Source organism: Cylas formicarius, unplaced genomic scaffold, assembly GCF_029955315.1.
Source record: "Cylas formicarius isolate icCylForm1 unplaced genomic scaffold, icCylForm1.1 PGA_scaffold_2__14_contigs__length_35257938, whole genome shotgun sequence".
Taxonomy (NCBI): domain Eukaryota; kingdom Metazoa; phylum Arthropoda; class Insecta; order Coleoptera; family Brentidae; genus Cylas; species Cylas formicarius.
Window position 1 is genome coordinate 28,189,830 of NW_026844319.1, and position 24,587 is coordinate 28,214,416.

At 40.4% G+C, this 24,587-nt stretch overlaps 6 protein-coding genes across 10 annotated transcripts; 4 read left to right on the forward strand and 2 right to left on the reverse strand.

Annotated features, from left to right (window-relative positions):
• Positions 1–474: 474 nt before the first annotated feature.
• LOC132698079 (tektin-2) lies at positions 475–8,732 on the forward strand. 2 transcript variants are annotated; one of them, XM_060663933.1, is made up of 5 exons: positions 475–575; positions 2,818–3,245; positions 3,834–4,048; positions 6,129–6,458; positions 8,338–8,732. In XM_060663933.1, exons 2-5 carry the CDS (start codon positions 2,826–2,828, stop codon positions 8,651–8,653), a joined length of 1,281 nt encoding a protein of 426 aa, XP_060519916.1. In that variant the 5' UTR covers positions 475–575; positions 2,818–2,825; the 3' UTR covers positions 8,654–8,732. The 2 variants fall into 2 exon arrangements, with proteins under 2 accessions (XP_060519916.1, XP_060519917.1); XM_060663934.1 differs by lacking the exon at positions 475–575 and adding an exon at positions 738–828.
• LOC132698080 (uncharacterized) lies at positions 6,530–8,141 on the reverse strand. Its single transcript, XM_060663935.1, has 2 exons — positions 7,432–8,141; positions 6,530–7,369 (listed from the first exon to the last, which is right to left on the reverse strand). The coding sequence occupies exons 1-2, from the start codon at positions 7,705–7,707 to the stop codon at positions 7,340–7,342; spliced, it is 306 nt and encodes a 101-aa protein (XP_060519918.1). The 5' UTR covers positions 7,708–8,141; the 3' UTR covers positions 6,530–7,339.
• A 1,149-nt stretch (positions 8,733–9,881) lies between the features above and the next one.
• LOC132697955 (uncharacterized) lies at positions 9,882–12,152 on the forward strand. The gene is made up of 6 exons (XM_060663746.1): positions 9,882–10,030; positions 10,082–10,200; positions 10,261–10,468; positions 10,523–10,672; positions 10,944–11,197; positions 11,774–12,152. Exons 1-6 carry the CDS (start codon positions 9,980–9,982, stop codon positions 12,033–12,035), a joined length of 1,044 nt encoding a protein of 347 aa, XP_060519729.1. The 5' UTR covers positions 9,882–9,979; the 3' UTR covers positions 12,036–12,152.
• Positions 12,153–14,184: 2,032 nt separating this feature from the next.
• LOC132698081 (mitochondrial inner membrane protein OXA1L) lies at positions 14,185–17,610 on the reverse strand. 2 transcript variants are annotated; one of them, XM_060663937.1, is made up of 8 exons: positions 17,410–17,610; positions 17,229–17,324; positions 17,113–17,178; positions 16,718–17,060; positions 16,434–16,663; positions 16,143–16,307; positions 15,790–16,085; positions 14,185–14,225 (listed from the first exon to the last, which is right to left on the reverse strand). In XM_060663937.1, exons 1-8 carry the CDS (start codon positions 17,470–17,472, stop codon positions 14,207–14,209), a joined length of 1,278 nt encoding a protein of 425 aa, XP_060519920.1. In that variant the 5' UTR covers positions 17,473–17,610; the 3' UTR covers positions 14,185–14,206. The 2 variants fall into 2 exon arrangements, with proteins under 2 accessions (XP_060519920.1, XP_060519919.1); XM_060663936.1 differs by lacking the exon at positions 14,185–14,225 and adding an exon at positions 15,556–15,759 and having other exon boundaries at positions 15,812–16,085.
• On the forward strand, positions 14,381–15,412 carry LOC132698084 (uncharacterized). Its single transcript, XM_060663945.1, has 4 exons — positions 14,381–14,643; positions 14,698–14,874; positions 14,930–15,173; positions 15,228–15,412. Exons 1-4 carry the CDS (start codon positions 14,500–14,502, stop codon positions 15,395–15,397), a joined length of 735 nt encoding a protein of 244 aa, XP_060519928.1. The 5' UTR covers positions 14,381–14,499; the 3' UTR covers positions 15,398–15,412.
• Positions 17,611–17,873: 263 nt separating the features above from the next.
• LOC132698083 (beta-1,3-galactosyltransferase 5-like) lies at positions 17,874–24,451 on the forward strand. Of its 3 annotated transcripts, none has more exons than XM_060663943.1 (2): positions 17,874–18,018; positions 19,893–24,451. In XM_060663943.1, exon 2 carries the CDS (start codon positions 20,040–20,042, stop codon positions 21,081–21,083), a length of 1,044 nt encoding a protein of 347 aa, XP_060519926.1. In that variant the 5' UTR covers positions 17,874–18,018; positions 19,893–20,039; the 3' UTR covers positions 21,084–24,451. The 3 variants fall into 3 exon arrangements, with proteins under 3 accessions (XP_060519926.1, XP_060519927.1, XP_060519925.1); XM_060663944.1 differs by lacking the exon at positions 17,874–18,018 and adding an exon at positions 18,053–18,482; XM_060663942.1 differs by lacking the exon at positions 17,874–18,018 and adding an exon at positions 18,507–18,673.
• Positions 24,452–24,587: the final 136 nt, after the last annotated feature.

Below are 24,587 nucleotides of genomic sequence, written 5' to 3' on the forward strand. Positions count from 1 at the left end.
CGTACTTGTTTTATTTTCTGTCGACTGTATTTAAATCAATTTTGAAGATAAACATAAAAACGAAATAGAGAAGCAGTTCATAGCCTCAAGGGCGTTATAGTTAAATAACATAACAAAGTGCTCTGACCCTAACAATTTCTACGATTATAGAGAAAATTGTGTGAACGAAAAACACTATTATTAATGTTATATAAATATAAATGGTGCTACATGAAATGCAAATACAAATACTTTGCGAAGTCTTATGGACACCATGTTTTAATAAATAACATGGCGCATTCCATTGCCTACTATGGTTTTATTGTTATTCTCTACTAGCTAATATCTGAAAAAACAGACAAAAATAAGTAATTGAGTATTCACACTCATACTTATCGTCCCAGAAAAATAAACAACGCGCGACAAACCGCCATCTCTGAACGGTGGTGACAACTACGGATATAAATGATGTCATGTCATTTCCTACAGGCAAATGTCAAATTTTAATGTTTCCCTACCAACCGGCGTTTCGTTTTGTCAATATATCGCGTGATAATTTCAGTTTTACCCCGAAACGAACATCTACAATCTATTGGGTAAGCACACAAGATTAATTAGATATTTAAGCTTTTTCACTTTCTTATATTGCCATATACTATGTCATTAATCCCGTAAAGCTATAGTAGATATGCCCAGACAGGAAAACCATCCGAACTATGCGATTGTCTCGCCACAGAACGACATTCTAAAGACATGGCGTGAAATCTTGGATCCTAATAAAACAATTATTTTTCTCAGTGTAAAATTTGACACGGACACTGTCTTCGGTTAATCTTGTTGCACTTGACCGTGAGTATAAAATAAATTTTTGATAAATATTATCTAATTGATCTAGTTGAAACATAGTTAATTATTTTTCTGACATATGTTATATAGAATTTCAGAATTTTTCGTAGAATCTAAAAATATAATAATATGGAGAGGCCATATTCCATTTAAAAAATGAAGTTAGTCTGATTCCAGTACATGCGGCAATGCTGTAATATCCCAAAATCCCAAATACATTAAGAATATAGATCATAGGCTCCCACGGCAGAAATATTAAGGGCTCGTAGATTAAATTTAGCCGTTAGTAACTTTTAATTCGGACATTGCCTGGAAAACACTCGTCAAATTTGATAGAATTTAAGAAATTTGAACGCGTTAAAATATATGCCGCTTGACGTTTGAGTGCTACGTCAATGTAGGCGCTCGTATGAGTCTACTTGGTCAACATATTAACGTCCGCCAGCCCGGCAGATGGCGCTGTAAGTAAATTTGTACAGCAGTAACTTTTAAGTACGGAGTGGGTATTGTTCTGTTGTTGGTGTCAGTACAAATGAGAGTGCAACACTCCTTGCGCGTTTAGAGAGCTTAGTCATTTGGCAGAGTCTTTTTAGAAAACCATTACATTATTTCGATCATTATTTTGCAATAGCAAAATAGTATTGAATATATTAGTGCAGAACGCCGTTATTGTCACATAGATGGCACTACATGTATTGTTTTTGAAATATCCTTTTTGGCCTACGTGACTAGAGAAGAAACACGCGGTGGAATGGCGGACCAAGTGTAGAATGAATTTTGTTAGTTTTATTATAAATTCTAATATTTAATACATCTTGCTTAAAATAAAACGCTTCAGTGTGTGTTATTAAACCCACATAATTCAAGAAATAGTGCTTAAATTCAAAAGCACTTCCCATGTTGTTGTGTTTAATCTTAAGTGAAGCATAAGAGAAACATTGTACTGTTATGTATGGAAAGTACAAATAAGTAGTATTTTTTTTTGCACTTTATTTATTCCGAAAAAAATTTTTAGTCTCGGACCTGTTCAGAGAAGAAAATATAAGTACAAGAAATGTTTTTGAAATATTTTTTATACAAAGTGACTATCGTACTTTGCTTATCCTGAAAGTTTTCTAATGGGTGTTTTTTTTCGATGTATAGAACTTTAAGTTGGCATTGCTGTTCAAGATGGCGACCGATTTAACAGCTGTCAAGTGATTTATTCTCAGTTTGGTTTGGCAATTCATTATGAATAGACTCACGCCTGAACAACGCTTGCAAATAGTACAATTTTATTTCGAAAATAATGGTTCTGTGCGGAATACGTATCGCGTACTACGTCCATTTTATCGTCGACAAAATCGTCCATCAGAGCAGTTAATTCGATTAACCATGGAACGTTTTCGCACCACAGAAGAAGCTATTGCTGCTGTAGAGCCTGATCGGTATAGAGCTATGATTACTAACTCTTTCATTCCTGAATTGAATAACCATGATGTTCAGGAGATGTGGTTTCAACAAGACGGCACACAGCTCGTGCCACAATCGGTTATATTGAAAGACACGTTTGGTGATCGCCTAATTTCACGTTTTGGACCTGTCAATTGGCCTCCAAGATCTTATGATTTAACACCGCTAGACTACTTTCTGTGGGGCTATGTAAAGTCATTGCTCTATGCGGATAAGCTACAAACGCTTGACCATTTGGAAGACAACATTCGCCGTGTTATTGCCGATATACGGCCACTAATGTTGGAAAGTCATCGAAAATTGGACGTCCAGATTGGACTGCATCCCCACCAGCTGTGGTGGTCATATGCCAGAAATCATATTTGAAATGTAATGCCACAAGATTTTCTTTCGGTTAAATAAAATTCATGTCAATCGAATAATCGAAAAAAAACACCCCTTACTTCCCACCAGGATACCAGAGGTATTGCGTATAAGTATTGACCAGTGTTGTATTAGAGTTGCCATTCTATCTTAAATTATTTTCTACATTTCCGGCAGACTAAAAAATGTCCGTCATTACGTACGAGAAACCGACTGCGCGTCTGAGCCTCGCCGACTGGTTCACGAAGCAGTGGACCGAACGCCAGGCGAACGAAGCGACGGGCGCCGACGCTTTCGTTTTACGTCACGACGCTCGCCAACTGCGAAACGAAACGCGAATACGCACCGATTGGGACACGCGCCTAAATGACGCCCGTCTGGCGGATCGCGTCACCGAAACCGACCACTGGCGGCAAAGACTCGAAGCTTGCGCCGCGAGAATCGATGGAGAGATGGCGCTTCTCGCGGACGAAAAATTCTCGACCGAAAAGCAAATCGACGCCATGTCGATTCCGTTCAACGTCATGTCCGAGTGCATTTCGATGCGCGACAATCGACTCCCCGCGGAATTGACCAACGATGATGCGGATGCCGAACTGAAGAAGGTTTGTGCCTTTGGATGCACAACAATTTCCTTTATTAGAACTTAAGAATCATCAATGGCGTTAAAAGTTAAACAGGTACAGAATGTATGTGCGGCATCAATTCTGGTTTACGTGGTTCAAACAGAAAAGTGTTTTACGTTGCTCGGAGTGACTTCACTTGGCGACCCAGTTTCCAAAGCGCATATCAAAATCTCTCTTTTCAACTTCTGTTAATGCGTATAGCTTTTCTTGTACAATATGAATACGTTTTTTTTTAATAATTTTTCGGGTACACCAATGTAACTGCATGAGATCTTTTATACCCTTAGGAGTACTACCTTTATCGCAAAAATATATCTTGCTGGTTCCAATTCAATATATCAAGGTGATTAGGAACAAAGACGATTTGTTTAACTTCTTTAGGGAATCTATAAAATATTTTTTTGTTTCAGATTTTAATGTCCTTACTCTGCTGTAACTGTAAACAGCCACTGTACATCTCATGTTTCTATTGTTCCACTAAGAATTATTATTACCCCTATTGTTTTTTCGGATCTTGCGCGCCACCTGCTGCCCACGGATCGCGCTTTTTTAATCGTTCTTTCCTAGGAACTATGCGTAGCGGAAAACAGAAAGAGGGCGCTGATCGAACGATGTCACGCCGCCTGGGAGAAAATTAACAAACTGAACGAGGTGCGGTTCAAACTGAGCGTCGATATCGGCGACAAGCGGGAGGCGATAGAGATTGACGCAAATCAGTTAGCCACGCACAAGAACTGCGCCGAAATCAGCCACAAACTCGACCCGCTGAGGATCGTCAAGGGGTAAGAAAGACAGTACTAACATTTGTTAAAAACAAAAGAGAGCAGGGTGCTATTGAAATGACATCATATAATTTACTAAATGAATCCAAGAGATAAATGCCGAAAATAATCGTTATAACGGTTGCTGCTTGGTATTTCGCAAAACATGTGCTATGCTATGGGGGACATGGGGTGAAATAATGACACCGATAAGCTAGGCAATAACGTTTTTCCTGATGCCACGTTGCCAAATCGTGCAATCCCGCGTTTCATAAACTTAAATATGAAAAAACTCTCTCGGCGGAATTATTTTATTCTCTAATACTACAAAGGGTTCCCGATTAATTGTTAGCAAGGACTTTGCTTTTAATATTAAAATTAACAAAATTTGTCCACCATTAGTTCCCAAGCAGTCTTATTAATTTGCTCCTGAATAATTTTTGGTACAAACCAAGGTAATCTAACCTAATCCACTAATAAGCAACAAATTGAAACGCGATTAGTTTAATCAATTGCCAGTGCAAGTATTTTTTCTTTCGCACCGCTTTTAATAAATTCACTAATCATTAGAAAATTCACTTGCAGTTTCATTATTCCGCAGTCGTACATCTTCCTTTTAATATTTGGTCGTCATCTTTTTCACTATATCATCTGCAAACACTTCCAATTCTTCTAAATTGGACTGCGTTCCTTATAGTATATGGTAAGAAATTTAGTTCAAAATAGTTATACATCTCTCGATGTATCCAGGATCCCAATCTCCTATCTTGCCAATCGTTATCTGTAAGGCCTCTTTCTTCCATTGCATTCTAAACTTCCTGTTTTCATGAGTGTCTGAATTTTCCTTTTATTCATCACCTTCGTAAAACCCCAGAAAAAATAGTTGTACAATGTCGTTGAAAATCTAAAACTCTGATTGATTTACAAACTCGCAAACATCAATTATATTAATTAACCCAGGCAGAAGAGTAAGTTTACTGCATTGCTCTCTAAACAGCTGGTGTTTAGGGCTCGCCTCTATTTTAGCTTTACCTATTGATGATTTATCCTTTAGACCATAGATGGCGCGACAATCCGTACTTAACTTTAATCGACTAACTTGAACTAGACAAAACTAGTAAGTTCTCCAAGATCTATGTAATATCAAAAACTTAGTAGTCAATACAGTTCAATGTTTAAGTCCTCCAGTTTGAGATACACTTTTCACAACCTGTTTTGCATCAAGCGACAAATGATTTTGACGCGTCATTGTTATATTCTCGTAAAATAACTTATTCGAAATGCACAGTAAAAACGATTATTCCACACTGCCGCAAATAGTCAATACTATTAAGAAATATATTAGAAAGAAAGAAATATGCCATGCCCACATCTGCTTTGTTACTCAAGTAATGGTTAATGGCTTTACTTAATAACAATAACACCGTTAAAGTTTTATTGAGGATGGTCAGTTGAAAGCCAACACGATGAAGATCGAGACAGACTATACCGTTATTTATCCTATACTTGTCTTGAAGTTACTTCGAATCGTTATGCATGGGAGTCAAAATGTAAAATATTAATTTTCATTAAAAAGCCGCTGTATATTATACTTCCGCTAATATTTTTTTTTAAAGAAAGGCTCAACTTCATTACCCACTGCAAAAAGAAAAAACCAATTTAAAAATCGTCATATTTTCGGTAGTAAATACCAAAATACGACTTTTAAGTTGACGTAAAAAAGATTTCACCTAAATAACAAAAATTGACGACACTACGACATTAAAAAGACGTCACTTAAATGACATTATCCGTCTGATACATTAGTAGGTCAAATTTACGTCCTGCTGACGTCGTATGTAACGTCATTTCATATTTCATATATTATTACAGTCACATTTATTATATTTGAGAAAAAGGTAAACTTTGTCTATTGGCCAATTTAATATATTATAATTACATGAAGATGTATATATTTTTGCAACTTGTGAGGCGATTTATCAACAACCGATGCAGGAGAAATCCAGAAGTTTCGTAAATAACATTACAGTAGCCTGTGGAATTTTCTTTGAAAACTGTTATTATGCTTCCTCCTCCATTACCGAAAAAAGTCTACGCGCAGGTCACATTCACACGCCACGTGGCTCGAGCACTCGCGCCAATTAAAACAGGCGGCCGACGATGAACTCGCGGACACGCTGAAGCTGCGAGAGGCGCTGTTCGTGGCGAGGGAGCGTGCGCGAAACGACATGGCTGCGCAGCGCGACCGCGTCGACTTCGTCCTGCGCAGGCGCATCTTCGAGACGCAGAAGGCGCGCAACGAAGCCGAGTGGCAGCGAGCGAAAACCGGCGACGAGATGGCCAAACTGGAGCGCGAGATTGCGGCCCTCGAGGAAGCTCTGCGCGACAAAATGGCTGCCGCCAAACTAGCGGAGACCAGGCTCGAAAATCGGTAAGGCATTTTATTTCTTATTATTATTATTCCCATTAGGCCTAGGACCTGTTTAATCCAGAGCATCCTTCGGCCTCTTTCCTATGGGGTATTGGTATTGGTATTAAAGGGGGCGCCTCCCGCGGGCGTCCAAGCATTTAGGCCACCAGATGGGCCCGTTGAGCCCCCAGACCTCCCAATACCGTGCACTAAGTTCGGATCGATCAGGGCCGTTCCGAAGACTCTAAATCTTGCCCATATCAAAGCAGGACACTCGGTGAGCAGATGATCCGGGGTCTCCTCCCCTTCCATGCATCAACTGCACTCCGGGTCGTCTCCAATGCCTAGCAAGCAAAGATGCCTCCTAAGCCTGTGTAGACCCCTGCTAGTGCTGTACACTCCCTTCTGGTCAGTCCAAGCAGCTCCTTGGTCCGAGGGAGGGCGGGCCTATCCATCATAAGCCTTACCGACCTCATTGCCGGAGCAACCTCCAGCCCACCACGGCCCGTTTTCTCACCCGGGATTCAGGTGTAACCATACCCCCAAGTACTTGGCGCTTCCACTTGCAGAAAGAGGTTGTTGAGGTTACGCTCCACCTTACTTTTCCTGGTGAAGATGACCATCTCCACCTTGCCAGGTTTGATAGCTAACTGCTCTGCCGGCACCATTGTGAGAATCTTGCCAATGCCCCGTTCAGGAGCCCCCGCATCCTTCCCACGTCCGTCCCCTGTGTCATTATCACAAGGTCATCTGCATATGCCTGAGCATAGACCTCGTGTTCTTCCCTCAGAATATGCAATATCTCGTTCACCACTAGACTCCACAGGGAGGGGGACAAGACCCCTCCCCGTGAACAGCCCCGTGATGAGTCGATGGAGACCCGCTCCCCACCCAGTCTTGACTCAATCCTCCAGTCGGTTAGCTCCACCTCCCTGCATATCGAATACAGGGCCGTATTATTAAAGGCCCCTTCGATGCCAACAAATACGCACACCGACAGCCGTCCCGAGCCCATACCCTCCTCCAACCTGGAAGTCAGATGGTGAAGAGCCGAGCCCACACGCTTCGGTACGCATGCTGAACTGGCTCTAAAGGGGCTTCCAGCTCCACCCAGTCCCTCAGGTACCGGTCCACAAGTCTCTCCAGAGTTTTCATAATGAAGCTGATTAGACAAACGGGCCGGTATGACTTCGGGTCCGTGTAGTCGTTCTTCCCTACCTTGAGGATGAACACTACCCTGCTCGGGCATTGATGCTCTGAACAGATCCATCAGCGGGCTGGTCACGAGACTTCCGTCCCTTTGCAGCAGAGTCGGAAATACTCCATCCCCGCCCGCCGACTTGAAGGGGTTAAAGCTCACCTCAGCCTACTATGGGTAACCACCCTCCCTGCCGTGGCGTAGTCGCATCTAAGACGACCCCCGACTTCAGCATTCCCCACTGTGCCCGGATCGGCCGACCACTCCCAGTCTTCCCAAGTAGCCCTAAGGAGCCTAGCGGCGTCCGGGGTATTCATTACTCCGTCGCAGTAGCTCCTCCAGGCCTTCCTCTGTGATGCCCCTAGTTCTTTTTTGTACTGTCTACGTACCTAGGTCGCTGCTCTTCGCTGTATTGAACAGCCTCCTCACCCTCCTCCTGAGACGCTCCAGGGAAGAGCTCCACCAAGGAATCCTCCCCGCCCTATGTCCCTTTGTCTCCTAGCAGCTATTCTGTTAAGTGATTGTAAATAACTAAATAAATAAATTACTTAATAATTTATACGAGAATTACCGACCGACAGCTTTGCGAGTTTTAGTTCGGTTCGTTAATTGCTAGAAAATCCTCAAGAATCAGTAATTTAGTTTCTGCATCCTATTTCGCTCGGCTCTTAAATGTCCATCCGACAACGCCGCGTATTTCAGATCGTACCGCCCAGGATTCGAACTGGCTACCGACGAACCCGAGCGAGGTTTAAAAGAAGAAGTGCTGCGACTGAGACAAACAGCGGGCGAACTGCGCGATAAAATCGATTGCGCAAAAACGACTTACAACGCGCTGGAAGAAAGAATGGTGGCGATCGATCACGATCTGGCAGGCAAAAATCAATCAATGACGACGGACGTCAGGTGCCTCGATCTAAGGGCAAGGTTGCGCCAAGGAGAGTTTGCCGGGCCGCCCACGCAAACCGACCGAAATATACAACTGACGCGGATGGAGAAGGAAATACCCGCCGAGTGATTCCCAGATTACGAGTTAATTTATGTCCCAATAAATTTTGTTGTGAGCTGTTCGATTTATTAATAGCCAATTCCCTGGAAAACTAATTTTCCCAAATTCTAATAATGTTTATTACATAAAAGAAATTGCTCTCTGTTGATGGATGTCACTTGATAAATATTAAACAATCTTAAAATCTGCTAACACATTTTAGCAATCTATGTGCAACTTACCGATAAACCAGCCTTACAACTGGAAGCAACGCCATTTATGGATGTGCCTTTTGCATGTACTTAATTGGATTATAAATTATTCCTTTTATCGTCATTTTCCAAAAACTACGCCCCGCAAAAAATGATATCAGAGCCACTAATAACACTTAATTGTCGTTTATGCAGGCGGAACGATCTGGTGAAAGGTTCAAAGAAAACATATAAACATTATATTTGGAAAGAAAACAGTCAGGTTTACTCTTAGCAGCGCCGCCGTCGGAGAATTAATACGCGAGTAAGGGCTTTTTCGCGAATTCCGTAGCAACAATTAACTGTTAGGCACAGATTACTTGTAATTGTATTCAGTGCGGTAAGGAAAAATAAGGCCGTAAATATCGTAAAACTGGTGGCTACGACATGGTTGTGGAATGATCAAGCATGTACGTTAGATTCGCACATTTAGTTATTAGATAACGGTAAAAATTGATGCACTTTGCGGCATCTGCCGATCTGTCAGCGGCCATGTTGGTTGTTGCATGAATCTGCCGATCTGTCAGCGATCAAGTCCTCCTCAGAAACCTTCGTTTCATGGTTTAAACCTCAACCTCAGAGAAATTACTACCATTTATCCCATAAGCAGTAATCATTGTAGCTCGCCTGCTCATCTGGGGAGAGTAAACGTTAGAGATACAAGAAACTGCGTTTCCGGAGAATTAGGTGACCTCCACCACACTTTCTTTGATTGCCGGTTGCATTGGGGTAATTCTCAACGCTTGTATGAATCCTTGGCTTCTTCACACTTCTCATCCCCTCTTTTATCTAGTAACCTACTTTTCATCCATGGAAGATGGATTTGTCAACCAAACATAAGTAAACATTTGAAAGCTTCCTGCATCAATCTTTAGCTTCTATCTATTAATTGCATTTCGGTTCCCCTTGGAGGGTGATGGACTTGTCCAGTCCCTTTTAGTTAAGACGCCCTTCCAGATCGTAAAAAACAATCAGCATTTATCCAGAAAATGGCCGAATGATCCCAGCAATCTTGGCCAATAGAATTAAAAGAAGAAAAACCAAACACTGGCTTTGCATAATTTGTCGCGGCATCCGAATTAAACAATAAATCGCACACCAAATCATGTTTGCTTGTAAAATTGTCTCCTTGGGTATTAAATCGTCCGCCGGCCAGGTATGTTCTCGCGGTCCTGTCGGTTAAACCGTATATTTAATCTTATTTTAGTTAAAATGTCTGTGTACGATTTCGCGATGTTTGCTAAGCTCGTTCGACGACCTTACTTCGCAGCAGCGGTTAAAAGTGCTCGGAACGTTAAACGAGGCGACGGCGCAAGAATTAGAGGCGTAAGAAAGCGGTTTGTGTTTTACCAAAATACTGCTGCAATTAAGGTTTGTTGTAGATAGTTTCGATGTGCCGAAAACGATAATCCGCGACATCATAGACGAAAGAAAGACGAACGGAGTTTACCGATCTCTGGACCGAATTTTAAAAATAGACGGTTCAGGCGAAAATTGGCTCCGCAAAATGTGCAAAAGTCTCACCGACGTTGCAACAAAGCCATCGCGAACGAAAAACGCAAAAAACTTCCTTACTCCGACGCTTCCGAACATTGTAATTTGAATCAAAAAAACAATTCGCTGTGAAAGGACTATCTTGGATTTATAGGAATTGCGAGATGCCGTCGCTATCCATTTAAAAACTCCTGGTGTGAGTTGGGCCAAGCTGTCTTATCCAGACAACACTCTGACTGAGTGGAACCATGAGAACTTCACTTTCCTGCCATTGAAAATGTCACCTGTTGAAACGTTCAATCAGGCAAGTCAACATCAGTAAAGCTTTATTGGTGTTTTCAAGTTTGATTATTCACATTTAAATTGGTCAAACTACAAGTATCTCACTGACTTATAAATCTTTTACTGTATAAAAAGATTTTTTAATCAATAATGCTTTTTTATTTTATATTTGTCTTTATATTAAGTCTTTAATTTTATTTATATCTAGCCTTCTCAAATTCAAGGTCTATATCTTTTTTTATACAAACTAAGCAATCCAAGGTATTGTTAAAAATCTCAGTATATTACTTTAGACAATTGGCATATTGAAAAAGATCCCTCCGGCGGACGTGTATGTATTTGAGCAGCGGCTATCACCTGGGCCACGTGGTTCCCGACAGCCTGCGATGGTTTCCGCTTACACGCAACAAGGTGAGCTGCTGTCAATGTTGGTCGCCCTGCTAAACACTAGCATTAATCACAACGCCTCTCTGAGAAACGGCAAAATGGATAGCAAGAACAATATCGAGAATAGGGTATTTTTCTTGAAATCGACACTGGCGCCAAGGTGAATATAATTTCTAAGAACCATTCTAAAAGGAGCCCCCACGCGAGTCGTCAATAAAATGTCCTAGAAGTCCACAGTAAACATAAACAAACATTCAGTTTGGAGAGAATGGCAAAGTTTACATCTGAAAAGCCCATCTAGGCTAAAGTTATATAATTAAAAATTACTCTATTAAAGATATTGGGATTGATTTATTATGTTTTTTATCGCTCATATAATAATTATTATTAGCATGGTAACTCTCATACATTAAAAATTTGCACATAGACCCATGACCCATGAATGTCCTCTGAGTTGTGATCAATAAGCATTTTATAGGTTATAGGTTATTTCCTTGATTTTAGACCTCTGTCGCAGGATCGTTGATCTTAATAATTCTTGTTTCTTAGAGCTAATGCTTGATCTAAATACTTGTGTAACCCTATATTTCCACGAGAACAATAGATAAGTAGATAAATCTTAGGTGTGGCATTGACTCTGTAAATAATTAAATTCTTGTCGTGAGGTCTCCTTTGGATATAATTGTGAAGGATTTTGAAGCGCTGTTCAACTTGACTTACTTATCACGTGCGATAGATTATTTAGGACCTTAATTGGCGGAGAACGCGTGTCCGCATTAGAGGTGCTTAAGGAGTTTCTAGAGGGTGACGGATCCAAGCATCCCCAGATCCCCTGTACCCAGATCAAAGTCAATGCTCGGTTAAAAACGGAGTTCAACTCCAAATCGGCAGTTGATAAGGAGCTGTTAGGTCAGGCACTCATGCTGGCGGTTGCCTTTATGGAGTTTTGTGTTTACAAGAACAGGGCCAGCATTGAGGCGCTCGCGTCAAGCAGATAAAACAAATAAATTTGGGATTTTTCCGTGAAAATTAATGACAAGAACCTACATAATGTGATTGATGTCTTTTAAGTTCAAGCACTAAATAAAATTGTTTTGAAAATAAAACTGGACATTTTCTTTAATGATTCATTAACAAAAATCTATTGAAACACACATTTTGGCACCACCAAATTATACGTAAAACTTGTCTCCAGATAAATAATAAATTCACGAGTGTTTTCGCAAGAAAATTTATGCACAGAAATTGTATCGTGAAGCAGCTATGCCATCCTATATTTCTCGTAGAAACCGTTGTGTTTTATATATAAGATACCTATTTTGTATAAGTTTGTTATTACTTCATAGCAACCTCTACTGATATAACAGATGCCGTTATATAATGCAATCGAGTAGAAACCTCGAAAAAAGCACAAATTAGAAAACTACTTATTCAGTTACCTTTCAACAAAAACCCCACTTATAAAATCGGTTGCTCTTACGAGAAAAGTGAGCTGGGTTGCTCAACAACAGACAAAAACAAATTTTAAATTATACTTTAACCGATAATTTTCCGATACGTACATTAGCCAAATTTAAAAATGATGACTTTTCGAGGACACGGAACACAGAAGTAAGAATATTCTTAACAGTTGCGTTAATGGCGCCATCTGTTTTGGTAAGTTCGCAGTAATGAAATGAAAATGGAAATAATAATAAATCAAAATGTAATAGTATGTTACCGAACGTGTTGCATACTATACATTTTCTACGACCGTTAGTTTTTGGGTACATTTTCGCAAAATAACACGAATACATTCACTGACATGACCGTCAGAATTGACAAACGTCAAAATTCAAAGCGTGGGAAATATCTCCGAAAACATCCGATTGCTCCCAAATCCCTGCGGTAAAATCCCGGAAATGTCCGAAGGGGCTCGGTGCGGTAAACGGCATTTGACTCACGAGTTTGACACGAGCGGAGTGTAGCGGAGCGAGTGTTTAATAAACGAGTGACTTAAAAAGTTTACCGAACATGTTGCATACTATATTTTTTCTACGACCGTTAGTTTTTGGGTACATTTTCGCAAAACAACACGAATACATTCACTGACATGACTGTCAGTCAGTCAAATGATCGAAAGTCCCGAACGGCGTTCAGGTTCGGGCGGGGGGGGTGGTTTGTAACAGACGATCCACCAACAGCTGAGTCGTGACATATACGTGATCACTTGTTTCGTCGGTCTGAGGACTTCAGCCTCCAGCTCTAGGGCAAAACGACCTCAACTGTTAACAGGTGGCGCGTATCGTGTAAATTATCTCCGTTTAAACAAAAAGGAAGAATGGAAATTTAACAATGAATCATCGTCCACTCAGATGGTTGGTGTGAGACTAAAACAAAAACTCCTCGGAAGCGTATTTATATCGAAACCAAGTCCGCTGACACGTTCCTCCCACCCGATGGCAAGTTGTTGGCGATGCTTGTCGGACGACACGGTCGCGATATAAATACGTTTGCTGGATTTTCGAGAGCTTTGGGAATTGAAGTTTTCTAATAGGATTGAATGTTACGTCGAAGACTTTTGTGCTCTCCAGTTGAAAATAAGGCGCAGGACGTAGAATACGAAACTTGAAGAATGAAAGTTTTTGCGTCGAAGGCCATTGTGGACTTCCGTAGACATGCGGAGGTCGTCAGAAGCGAATAAAAAAAAACTAAGTCGAAGGCTACAACTTTCTTCCATAAAAACAATAAAAATTCGCTAACGTCTCTTTATCGGAGAAGAGTACTAAATTTATGTTGCGAAACGAGCTATCTTGGAGTTCCGAGAGTCGAAAGGCTCAAAATAAATGACTTTCCTAGACGGTCGGTGTCCGTGCCGGCCGTCGAACGAGCCATATTGCCTCTGAGACGTCGATCGGCTACTGCAGGTGAACAATGTCTGTTTGTCTGACGTGAACAAAAACGGCGAACGTAAAAGGAAGTCATTCCTTTTACGTTCGCCTTTTCAATGCACTTAACTTTTTTGAGACCTTACTTGCCGGTAGTAATTTTTTTTTGTGTCCTTGGTACGAGAGAAACAAAACTGTCAAGCCAAGTCGAAGAGCACAAAATAATGTGCGCCGGCAGTCGCAAGAGTCCGTCTTGTGAAGGAGACGATTAAGTGCATAGCGGCAGTTGAATTTTTGGGACCTTACTTGTCCCTAATGTATCTGTAAGTCGAACACAACATTACTTTTATAAACCATCATTAATTATAACTAATAAATGATAATTGAAACTGCAATTATTTCAATGTGATTAAAAATCTTGATCCAATGATCCTAGCAAACTTATCAAGTACAAGGGAAGAAAGAAGAAGAACCGATACCCAACCAACCCAAAACTAGAAACTAGTTGAATAAAAGCGGCAATCACTTTTATGAAATATTTTTTCTTTAATAGTCTTCGTTGTTGGTCGTTAAGTTTTGCGATCAACATATAGGTATGTCAGACTGCGACGAATTTGCCATTAACGTTGAAGAGATTGAGAAGGATTTAGCTGACATAGAACAGAAATATTGGCCCCGCGTGAATGAAAACGACTTGCAATTTGGCCAGTTTCGAGAGATTATAAGTATCTTATCGAAGGTGGATTGTAGTAGTAGACTTATTTGAAGTGGTTATATTCCTGTGTTATTGTAGGAATTTGACTCTCTAGGATTGCCTCCATTGGACCTATCCCTTGCAATGCCTGAACTATTCCATAAGGTGTTGTTGTCGTCTCGTGCGTTAGTTCAGATGCACAGAATCGCCATAGCTCTCATCAAAGACAAGAATATCGATCAGAAGCGTCACAATCAAAAAAATAATGAACTCTATGTATGTTTTAACTTTTAATTTAGAGACTATCGGAAATCCTAATCCAGTTTTTTAGGACGCCTTGGACGAGTGCAAGAGGCAACTGGACAGGTCGCGGGAAACGCGCGACGCCCTTGAGAAAAAAATAGTTTGGCTAACCGAGGAAATGTCAAATATGCGCAAGAGGGAATGTTCCCACAAACAAGAACTGGAGCGAGTAAAAAATTACCACAGAGCGAAACAAAACGAAGTGGAACATAATTTAAGGAGAATTGTTAAAGAGAATGATTTTCTGAAAGAAACATTTGGTACAAATATCAGTAAGAATTCCTTTTACTTTTTTCCCTTAAAGATTTGCAGAATTTTTTAATCAGGCACGCCGAGTTCTACCAACGAAGTCGCGTTAAAACTTTTGCAAAAGCACAGGAACAGGGAGGATATTTATAAAGGGACCATAAAAAAATTGCAAGAGACGAACAGAGACCTACTGGATGAAATTTTCAGCATGAAAGAAGAGCTGGTACTATGTGATACGAAAAAGTGAAGAAGTGAATTGCTATCCTAACCTTTGTTGACCATAGATAATAATTATTTTTTTTATTTTTATATTATCTGTATTATATATTTTTTGAAAAAGATCCTTGTATTTTTTGAATAAGTTGGATGAGAGAGGGAGGATAATTAATAAGGCCATCAATTCTAAAATTATTTATTACAAATTCTGAAGATTATAAACTATTTATCGTTCCTTGGCACTGACTGAAGCAGGCGCGCCGGGTCCATCCCGTTTGGTGGGATCATACTTGTACGTCTTGACAATGGGCCCCCTTCCCGCCTTTCGAAATTCGATCTCGTCAATCCTCCGTCTTTCTTCCAGCTCTTTAGTGATTTTTACATTTGCCCAGGCTGAAATCTCACACCTAAGTTTATGCTTACCCTTTCCCACTCGCCCACTTACAATCCTTTAGCCCTTCCGTGAACCCTTTTGGTTTAATGGGTAGATTTTCCGGCCGATATTGAATCAGCTTCTCGATTTTAAAATACTCCCTGACCGCGGGTATTCGCAAAAATGCGACCTGAGCTAAGGAGATAAAATTACTCGATGCCCAGTAGCACAAGATGGCGCCGGGAAAGTTGAACGTGAACGGCAATATCAGCAGCGGCATAGCCCTGAGCACGTACTTCATGGTCTGCATGTTTTGCGCGTTCAGCCTAGCGGAGTCAGTTCCCAACTAAAGAGAATCGATAAGTTGCCGTTCTGTGTGTCCGCTATATGGCCTCAAACTCACCTCGATGGTGGCAAAAAGGGTGGCGCTAGTGATGATAGGCAAAAGAAAATACTGATCGGGAAGCGTCAGATCTGTGAACCAAAACAATCCGCCCTCTCTGAGACTTTCGACAGGTACATTGGCCATTTGTCGGAGGCCCATGAAAAATGACACGAAAATGGGCATCTGAAAGTCTCAAGTTGTAGTATAAGGAAAACCGTCCCAAAGTGACTGAAAGATCTGCTAAATATTCAGTAGTTAACCACACCAATCAGTTTTTACATCTTAAAAGACATTCAAACCAAATGTTACCTGTACTAGAGGCACAATCATATTCTTGAAGGGATTAAGCCCTTTCTCTTTCATAAAATACATGAGCTCCTGAGAGTACCGGGCCGTTTCGAGGCTGTTACCCATCTGACGTGCCTCAGTCATTTTTAGCTGAATCGCTTGCATCTGAGGCAGGTGATTGTTCATTTTCGCGGCGTTCCTTTGAGACAAAATAACCAACGGGAACATCGCCAACCTGATAAGAAGAGTTCCTGAAATTTAACTCAGATTAACGGGTTTCAGAGTGTTGGGGATGCGACACTTACCTAGTACTATCGTAGCCCACCAATCCAAACCCAACCCGACATGAAAATATTCCAACAGAGTCTGCACTATTCCCACCGGGGAGTGACCTCCCAAACCAAGGGAAGCGAACGTCGGCTCCCCTAAAGCGTTTACCTGACTAACCATTTCGACCAATTGTTGAGGCAATTCCTGGATTTCCGGAACTGGAGGAGGTTCAGGTATAACTTCGACGGAAGTTTCCGTCTCGGTCGCTTCCTTATTGACGTCGACGGCAATGGCCGCGGCAGCATAGCCAAAGCTTCCTTTTGATATGTTCAAGTAAAATTTTTCCACTTCGTTTTTAATGCGCCTGATTTTGAGATTCTGAAATGAGACACCCTAAGGTGCATGCACATTTAACGGAAATAATTGTTACTCTCGGGTCACATGTTTTCCTCGGTGTATGATTCCGATGGCAATCCAGCACCCCGAGTGCGCTGTACTGAAACAGGTAACATTAGAAAAATAGTTGGTCTACTTACTGATAATTACTCTTTCGAAGGCGACACCAAAATGTTTACACTTCTTCGTGTTGACACCTATTTTATCAAGCTGTTTAACGACCAATGCATTTAAATCATTTACGTTCTGAAAAGAAAAACTGGAAATGAATATAACCTGTACCTTGTGGGCCGCAATTATTACATAATACAAAATAAATTATGCCGCTCACATTGATTTTTGTTAGAGAATTTAAATATTTCTTCAAATCACGCACTCTGTACTGCCTCAACATTTTCGAGTATTCTTATTGCGTAAATGTATAAGACCACCAAATTTCAGGTTAACAGTTTCACGGTGCAAAACTCGTGAGTGAGCAAACCTAGAAGGAACCTTTTGGTTAGTTTCGTGTTTCGCGCGTCTTCGTGGGATCTCTTCTTTTCTTCGCTTTTGAATATATAAACAAATAGAAACACCACACATAATTACTCTGGTTGTATTTGCAATTAGCAACATTACGTTTTTATTCACTTTTATATATGAAAATGAATCCATAAATTATAGATGGCGATTTTTCCCGTAAGCGGCTTTTGTAACTATTGTGATGCCGCACGCCAATGACTAGATGTGTTTTTAGGAATCGATTTGGTCCTCCGCAGCATCGGCAATCTTCGACCTCGCAGATTAGTGTTCATATCTCTCGTGCTTTCGTTTAAGGGAGTAGATACAGAAAATACATTTTTCTGATAAAATGTTACATGCAGTGTGTGTGTGTTGCTCTGTAATTTAGTGGATTGGACACGACTATTGTTTTTTTTTTCTTATTAATCATACCTAAGAGGTAATGCATAATTTTTGTTGCAGTGCATGCTTTGATGTTAATTTTACGAAATCTAGTCTGTATAAGTATGTTTTTTATTTCAGCTTTTCCTTTCGAAATTTTAAAAATTGCCTCCTTTTCGAACATTTTGTGATTGAAGTGCTAAATTTAAAAATTGCTCGAAATTAATTTATAAATTTTGCCGCACTCAACAGTTGTTAGAACCAATCGGTAACGTGAAGAACCCGGTCTGTGACTTAACCTTACTTTTGTTCAAAGGTGTTTGTTTACGTATGTTGTTTTGGGATTTAGTTTAGTCGACGCAGGTGATGCGTCGCCGTTACGATGCTAAATGGCAAAAATGTAAAATGGAAAATTCAATAATTAGTTAATTAAAGATGTTTTAGTTTGGAAAATTACGGTTACAATATGTTTTAAAAAAGTAATATATCAGCGGGTAGTGTGCGGATGTTCGATAATAATTAGTAAGTATGAATCGATACCGCACGAGTCCTTACTGTTAGTAAATTATTCAGCAAACCGATTTTCATTTATTATTTGTTATGGGAACATAATCGTGTCAACTGCGTATTTTTATCAACCCAATAACAGTTCGGATTGCGACTTTTAATAAACGCGATGGTCTTGTGCGTTCGCGTAGACTGCTAATTGACAGGTAATAGCAAAGAATACGGATTAGTATCCATCGACGTATTTTAGTCAAACCGCAAGACGTCAAATTAACCGAAACTGTTCAACTTTTTTTGTAATTTAATTAACAACTAAAGTAAATGAACAGAACAAGACTTAGGTGTGTTAAACAAATATGTTCAGCTAACATGAAAATATTAATGTAATTAACCATTCTTTTCTTCATGTGAGGCACTTCTTTAAGCAACGTAGTACGTAATATCTGTTTTATTTTTGTAAATTATTTGATTGACAATTTATTTAGAATAATAAACAAATATTTAACGTAGAAAGTAAAAGTGGTTAAGGGTCGAATCACAAAAATATCATAAAGGGGCCATGTTTACAAACATTAAGTTATCTTGATATTGGGAATCATAACTCAATTAGAACAATAATACTGATACTGAGTGTCGATTGCAAAAACCAATCATGCATATCGGTTCCAAACCAAATAGGTAGCTCATTGAAACTAGAAAAAATATTTCTTAATAATTGTTGCACATATAATTTATGTTCTGCTTAAACAAAACTTACGTGTAGTTTTAGGTGTTTCGCGGACAACTTAAACCCAATAATTATCGAGATATTTGTATTGTATTTGTATATATTGCGTTTTGCATGTCAAATAAGACAAATGACGTTTGTAAATTGGGGAAATAATACCGTTATCCGTGTTTTTGAATGGAACACCCTGTATTTTATTTATTGAAATGAAAGTCTGCTGGTATACACACGTAATATTTGAAAGATCCGTTTGCGAAATATTCCATTTTAAATATTACATAACTATATATATATATATATATATATATATATATATATATATATATATATATATATATTGTGTTCGAAGTGTTTTCGGAGCGCGAGCATTGAAGATGCCAAGTGATATTTTGGCGAAACGTCTGCAGGATATATATATATATATATATATATATATATATATATATATATATATATATATATATATATATATATATATATATATATATATATATATATATATATATATATATATATATATATATATATATATATATATATATATATATATATATATATATATATATATATATATATATATATATATATATATATATATATACATATAATTGTTTGCGACAACTGCGAACGATTATATTATTTTCATTTATAAAAATCAAAATCCGAAACATTTATTATATATATTTATATTATTATAGATGCCGGGTAAAATTAGGTTCAACGGCAAGTAAACACGGGACGAGATAAAAGAACGCAATGGCGTTCGTGTCGCGTCCGGTCCCGTGCGAGTTCCTCGAGTGACGGACATTTTCGGGCGACCTGTCCGACGATGCGTCCGCCGGAGGATGCGTGAACGCAAGATCCGGTGGCAGGCGCCGCTTTTCTTCGCCGTCCCGATCTGCTTGTGCGTATTTTGGCACACCAGGTGCCTGACGTCGGCGCCGCGATCCGACTTCCCCGCGTTTTCGAAGCGCTACGCTTCCGGGATACGAGCCCACCGGCGAAACTACTCGCACGACCTGGACCGACTCTCCGCCGACGACTACTCCCGACTCGTCGACATCGACTTCACGTTTACGGTCTTGAATGGCGACTGCGACGAGCGGGTTTTCCTGTTGGTGCTCGTGCACTCGTCGCCAGGCAATTTCGAGAGGCGACGCGTCGTGAGAGAGACCTGGGGCGGACTCGGGCCGAACACGACGCTAGTTTTCCTGTTGGGAATGGTAGAGTCCGATCTCGTGCGAGCCGCGTTGCGCCGCGAGAACCTCGCGCATCGAGACCTCATCCAGGGCGACTTTCTAGACGTTTACCGCAACCTAACCTATAAACACATGATGGGGCTCAAGTACGGGTTGTACCACTGTCCCCGCGCCAAGTACATCCTCAAAACCGACGACGACGTCTTCGTCAACGCTCCCCTGTTGCGCAACTCGCTCGCGAACGATTTGTCGGACGGCGGCGCCGTCGGCGTCCTCCTGTGCAACCCGAAGGGGAGGAGCGCGGTGCTCAGGTCGTACCGGTCCAAGTGGAGGGTCGGGTTCGACGAGTACCCGGACAGGGAGTACCCGAGTTACTGCATGGGCTGGGCTATAGTGTACAGCCCGGACGTGGCGTTTGGCCTGTACGAGACGGGACAGCGTACCCGGTACTTTTGGATAGACGACGTCCACGTGACCGGCACGCTGGCCTTGGAAAACGGTTTCTCGCACGCGGACTTGCGCGATTTCGTGATATCCGCGGACGATTTGAGCGACCTGGTGCGGTACGGAACGAACCCCGGAAAAAAGTTCCTGTTCGGGCGGCCCGATCTGGGCGAGACGGAGATACGGGCCTTGTGGAGGTTCGTGGCGGAACGGGAGGCGCCCGCGTCCGCCTTCGACGATCCCTAACCTCCAAATAATAGTCTTTTCGAAATAAACGTTCGTAGATTGTCGTTTTATGAATTTCGTTTGTTAAAAGCGTGTAACGGACGATGCAACAAATTATTAAAAGGACGGCATTATTAATATAATTGCGTAGGCTTTCACGGCCAGCGTCATAATTTGCTAGATTTTCCGGACTGTTAATCCGTGGTCCATTAGTTTTGCTACCAAAACTTTCAGCTGCTACTGCGGTAGCCATCTTCGGTGAAACGTAGATTGTAGCGCGACGACTGTAGCGGTACTGCTGCCGATTGTCGAAGTCGTAGGTACCTGTTTCGAACCGCTGGGACGGACAGCGGACCGAACGGTCGTTTGAGCGTCCGGCCCCCCCCACCGTATTGTTAGTATAAGGTTTTGTTTGCGTGCACCGAGAGATCTAAACAACGATGCCAATATCATAGTCTTGCCGACAGAAAAGGCAATAGCGACAGTGGTTCTCAATGTTGCCGATTATCATAGCTTTGGATCTGCAAACGTATAAAAGCCTCTCTCGTGACTCGACGGCCAAAATATTAAAACAAACCATTCGTTTGATAAAAACATCAACACTCGATTAAAAGGCAAAAATGAGGATATGCAAAACAGAAGCACTACCTTTTAGGTTGTATGTATTACCAAAGATCCACAAAACTGACATTCCGTTACGACCGATAATCAGTACGATTGGATCTCCGACATATGAATTGACTGACTCTTACGTACGGGGTTCGGGACAATTTATTAAAATAATCGAGAACATTGTGCCAACCAACGGACATGTTAGTCAGTTTTGCCCTGGTTTCTCTGTTCAAAAAAATACCACTACACGAAACCGTCACTAAGATAGAAGAAATATTTCCGTCGGACGACCACGTACTTTCAGTGGAACAATTTGTTCTTCGAGCAAACAGGCGGAGTCGCTATGGGGAGCCCCATTAACCCAGTTGTTGTCAATTTTTATATGGAAAGCTTCATAGAAACGGCACTAAGAACTGCTGGATGTGGATGTGGTAAACCGAGACGATAACCTAAGGTTGGGACATAGAGTTTGCCGAAAAGCTACTCACACGGACCGCTACCATCCAAAACAAAGGAGAGAAGTATTAAAACACTAGTCGACAGGGCAACTAGAATATCCGATCCACAATATTTGTCAGAGGAATTAGGACATTTAGAGAGAGCGCTTCACGCAAATGGCTACAAAACCAACGAGATACAACGGGCCATAAGACCGAAGAAACAAAATAGACCTAACCAAGAAACGTCTCCAGACCTTTGGTTTTCCTCCCATATATCGGAAGAGTAACGGACCGTATCGGCAAAATAATGGCGAGACATAACATAAAGTTAATTTTTAAACCCGAAAATACAACAATACTTAAGATCGGCCAAAGATCCCCGAAAACCGCTGTTTTCGGCCGGGGTATACAGAATCCCATGTTCATGCGGACACGTGTATTGGAACAACAAAACGCACCATATGTACGCGCTTGACTGAACACAAAAGATCCTGTCGCTTGGGACAAATAGAAAAATCGGCGGTGGCAGAACACATGTTTATTAATGGCGATCACAACATCAAATTCGACAACACCGAAGTTCTGTCTACGGAGAAACATTACCACGCAAAACTACATCGAGAAGAAATTGAAATACACAAAACACAAAAACAATTTCAACAAACTTGAAGAGGGGTTACAAGTAAACAAAATATGGCGTCCTGCAAAAAACGCAAACAAAATCTTATACTAACAACACGGCGGGGGGCCCGGACGCTCAAACGACCGTTCAGTCCGCCGTCCATCCGAGAGGTTCGAACGTTCCACTGAAGATGGCTGCTGCAGTAGCAGCTGAAAGCTTTGGTAGCAAAACCAATGCACCACGGCCTAATAGCTCGGAAAATCTCACAGATTACGGTATTATTAAGTTGGGAACCCACTAATTTTTTAAAAAAAGATCCACTCGCTTACATTATAAATAAATGTTTAGACAGACAATCTGAATCGGCCCAAGGGGGTTCCGATATATAAAAAAGGTTAAATAATTACAGACCTTTTTCCATTTTGCCCGTAAGTGGAGATTTATTCCCGATACTCCGGACAGAAGAGGCCAGTGTGTTTTTCTAGTTGTCCAAGGCTTTTGATACCACCAACTGTTTTTCTCCAAGTTTGAGTTGAATCCCCTATTATTCATTGTTTATGTTAAGGTTAGAGAATCACGCAATACGCGAATGATACTGCATCGACTATAAGTTTTACAACAGTTGACGAATTATCAAGTAAATATAGCAAAAGTGCACCGTAGATACGAAAAAAAAAACGGGAGTGAAAACAATAACAGATACTAAGGCGCATGCTAAATCTGCCTTTTGCAAGACCATGTTGCGGTCATTTTTAAAAAAAATCGAATAATATTCATATGGTGTCTATCAGAGGACGGAGTAATCTTTTCAATGCCAGCGATGTCTCCATTTCATATGAAAAAACACCATCAAAATACAAAATCAGAAGATTATTTTCTAAATAATTGTTTTTGTAGCATAGAAGAATAAAGGATAATAGCGTTCAAAGAATTTATATTATTTTTTTATTGTAAACGTTTTTTTTGTCTGGAATTAACCAACCATTGTAAGTTTTGCCCTACTATCTTTCGTTTTATGTTACTATACGGGGTGAAATATGTGTGTTGTCGCCAAATGTTATATACTTTTTTATTGTTCCTTTCGACAATGTTAATATCCTCTGTGTAGGATTATATAATAAAGAATTTCAGTTTCTATTTTCATTTTATTTCTAATGCTTGGTAGTATAGCAACGTTTGCTGTATTCTGAACAACTAACATGGCTGCTGGCAGATCGTCGATCAGTCGATCAATTTTTATCGTAGTAGTTCCACTAAGAACTGCTTCATTTTCTGTTGAATCGACAGGAGAAGTACCAACAGGCAAGTTGGTCTAGGTGGTGCCGTCGCAGTGAGAGTAAAAAAACTCAAAGCGGAAATCAACAACCACAGACTAGTATTCTGGAATAATGATTCAAACGTTTTACAATAACGATTCGTGGCACTAAACAGTTATGGGAAAAACTTTCCTCTGTAAGGCCTCAATCCAGGAGATTCAATTCTGATTGAAATGAGAATTTTTTCGAGGAATCACACACCCGTACAATTTGAACCGGCATTCAGAAAATTATTTCGCCAGCATTACTTCCTTCCAAATTTAAATTTTAAAGATGATTTATTGTGAGGAATTGTAGATAAGATAAATGCAGATAAGAAACACCAATTTATAAAGTATGCGGTAATATTACATTTCTTTTATGATTGCGTACCTATTATTGAATTGAAATAAGAAAAACTTGGGAAAAACTGAAAAATTCATATTCTGTTAATGTCAATAGGCAGTAGTTTTTACTTGCTTTGGCGTACCATGTTCAAATTAATGAAGTTTTTTTTAAGGGCTATTCCATGCTTTTAATGTGTGTGTGTGTGTGT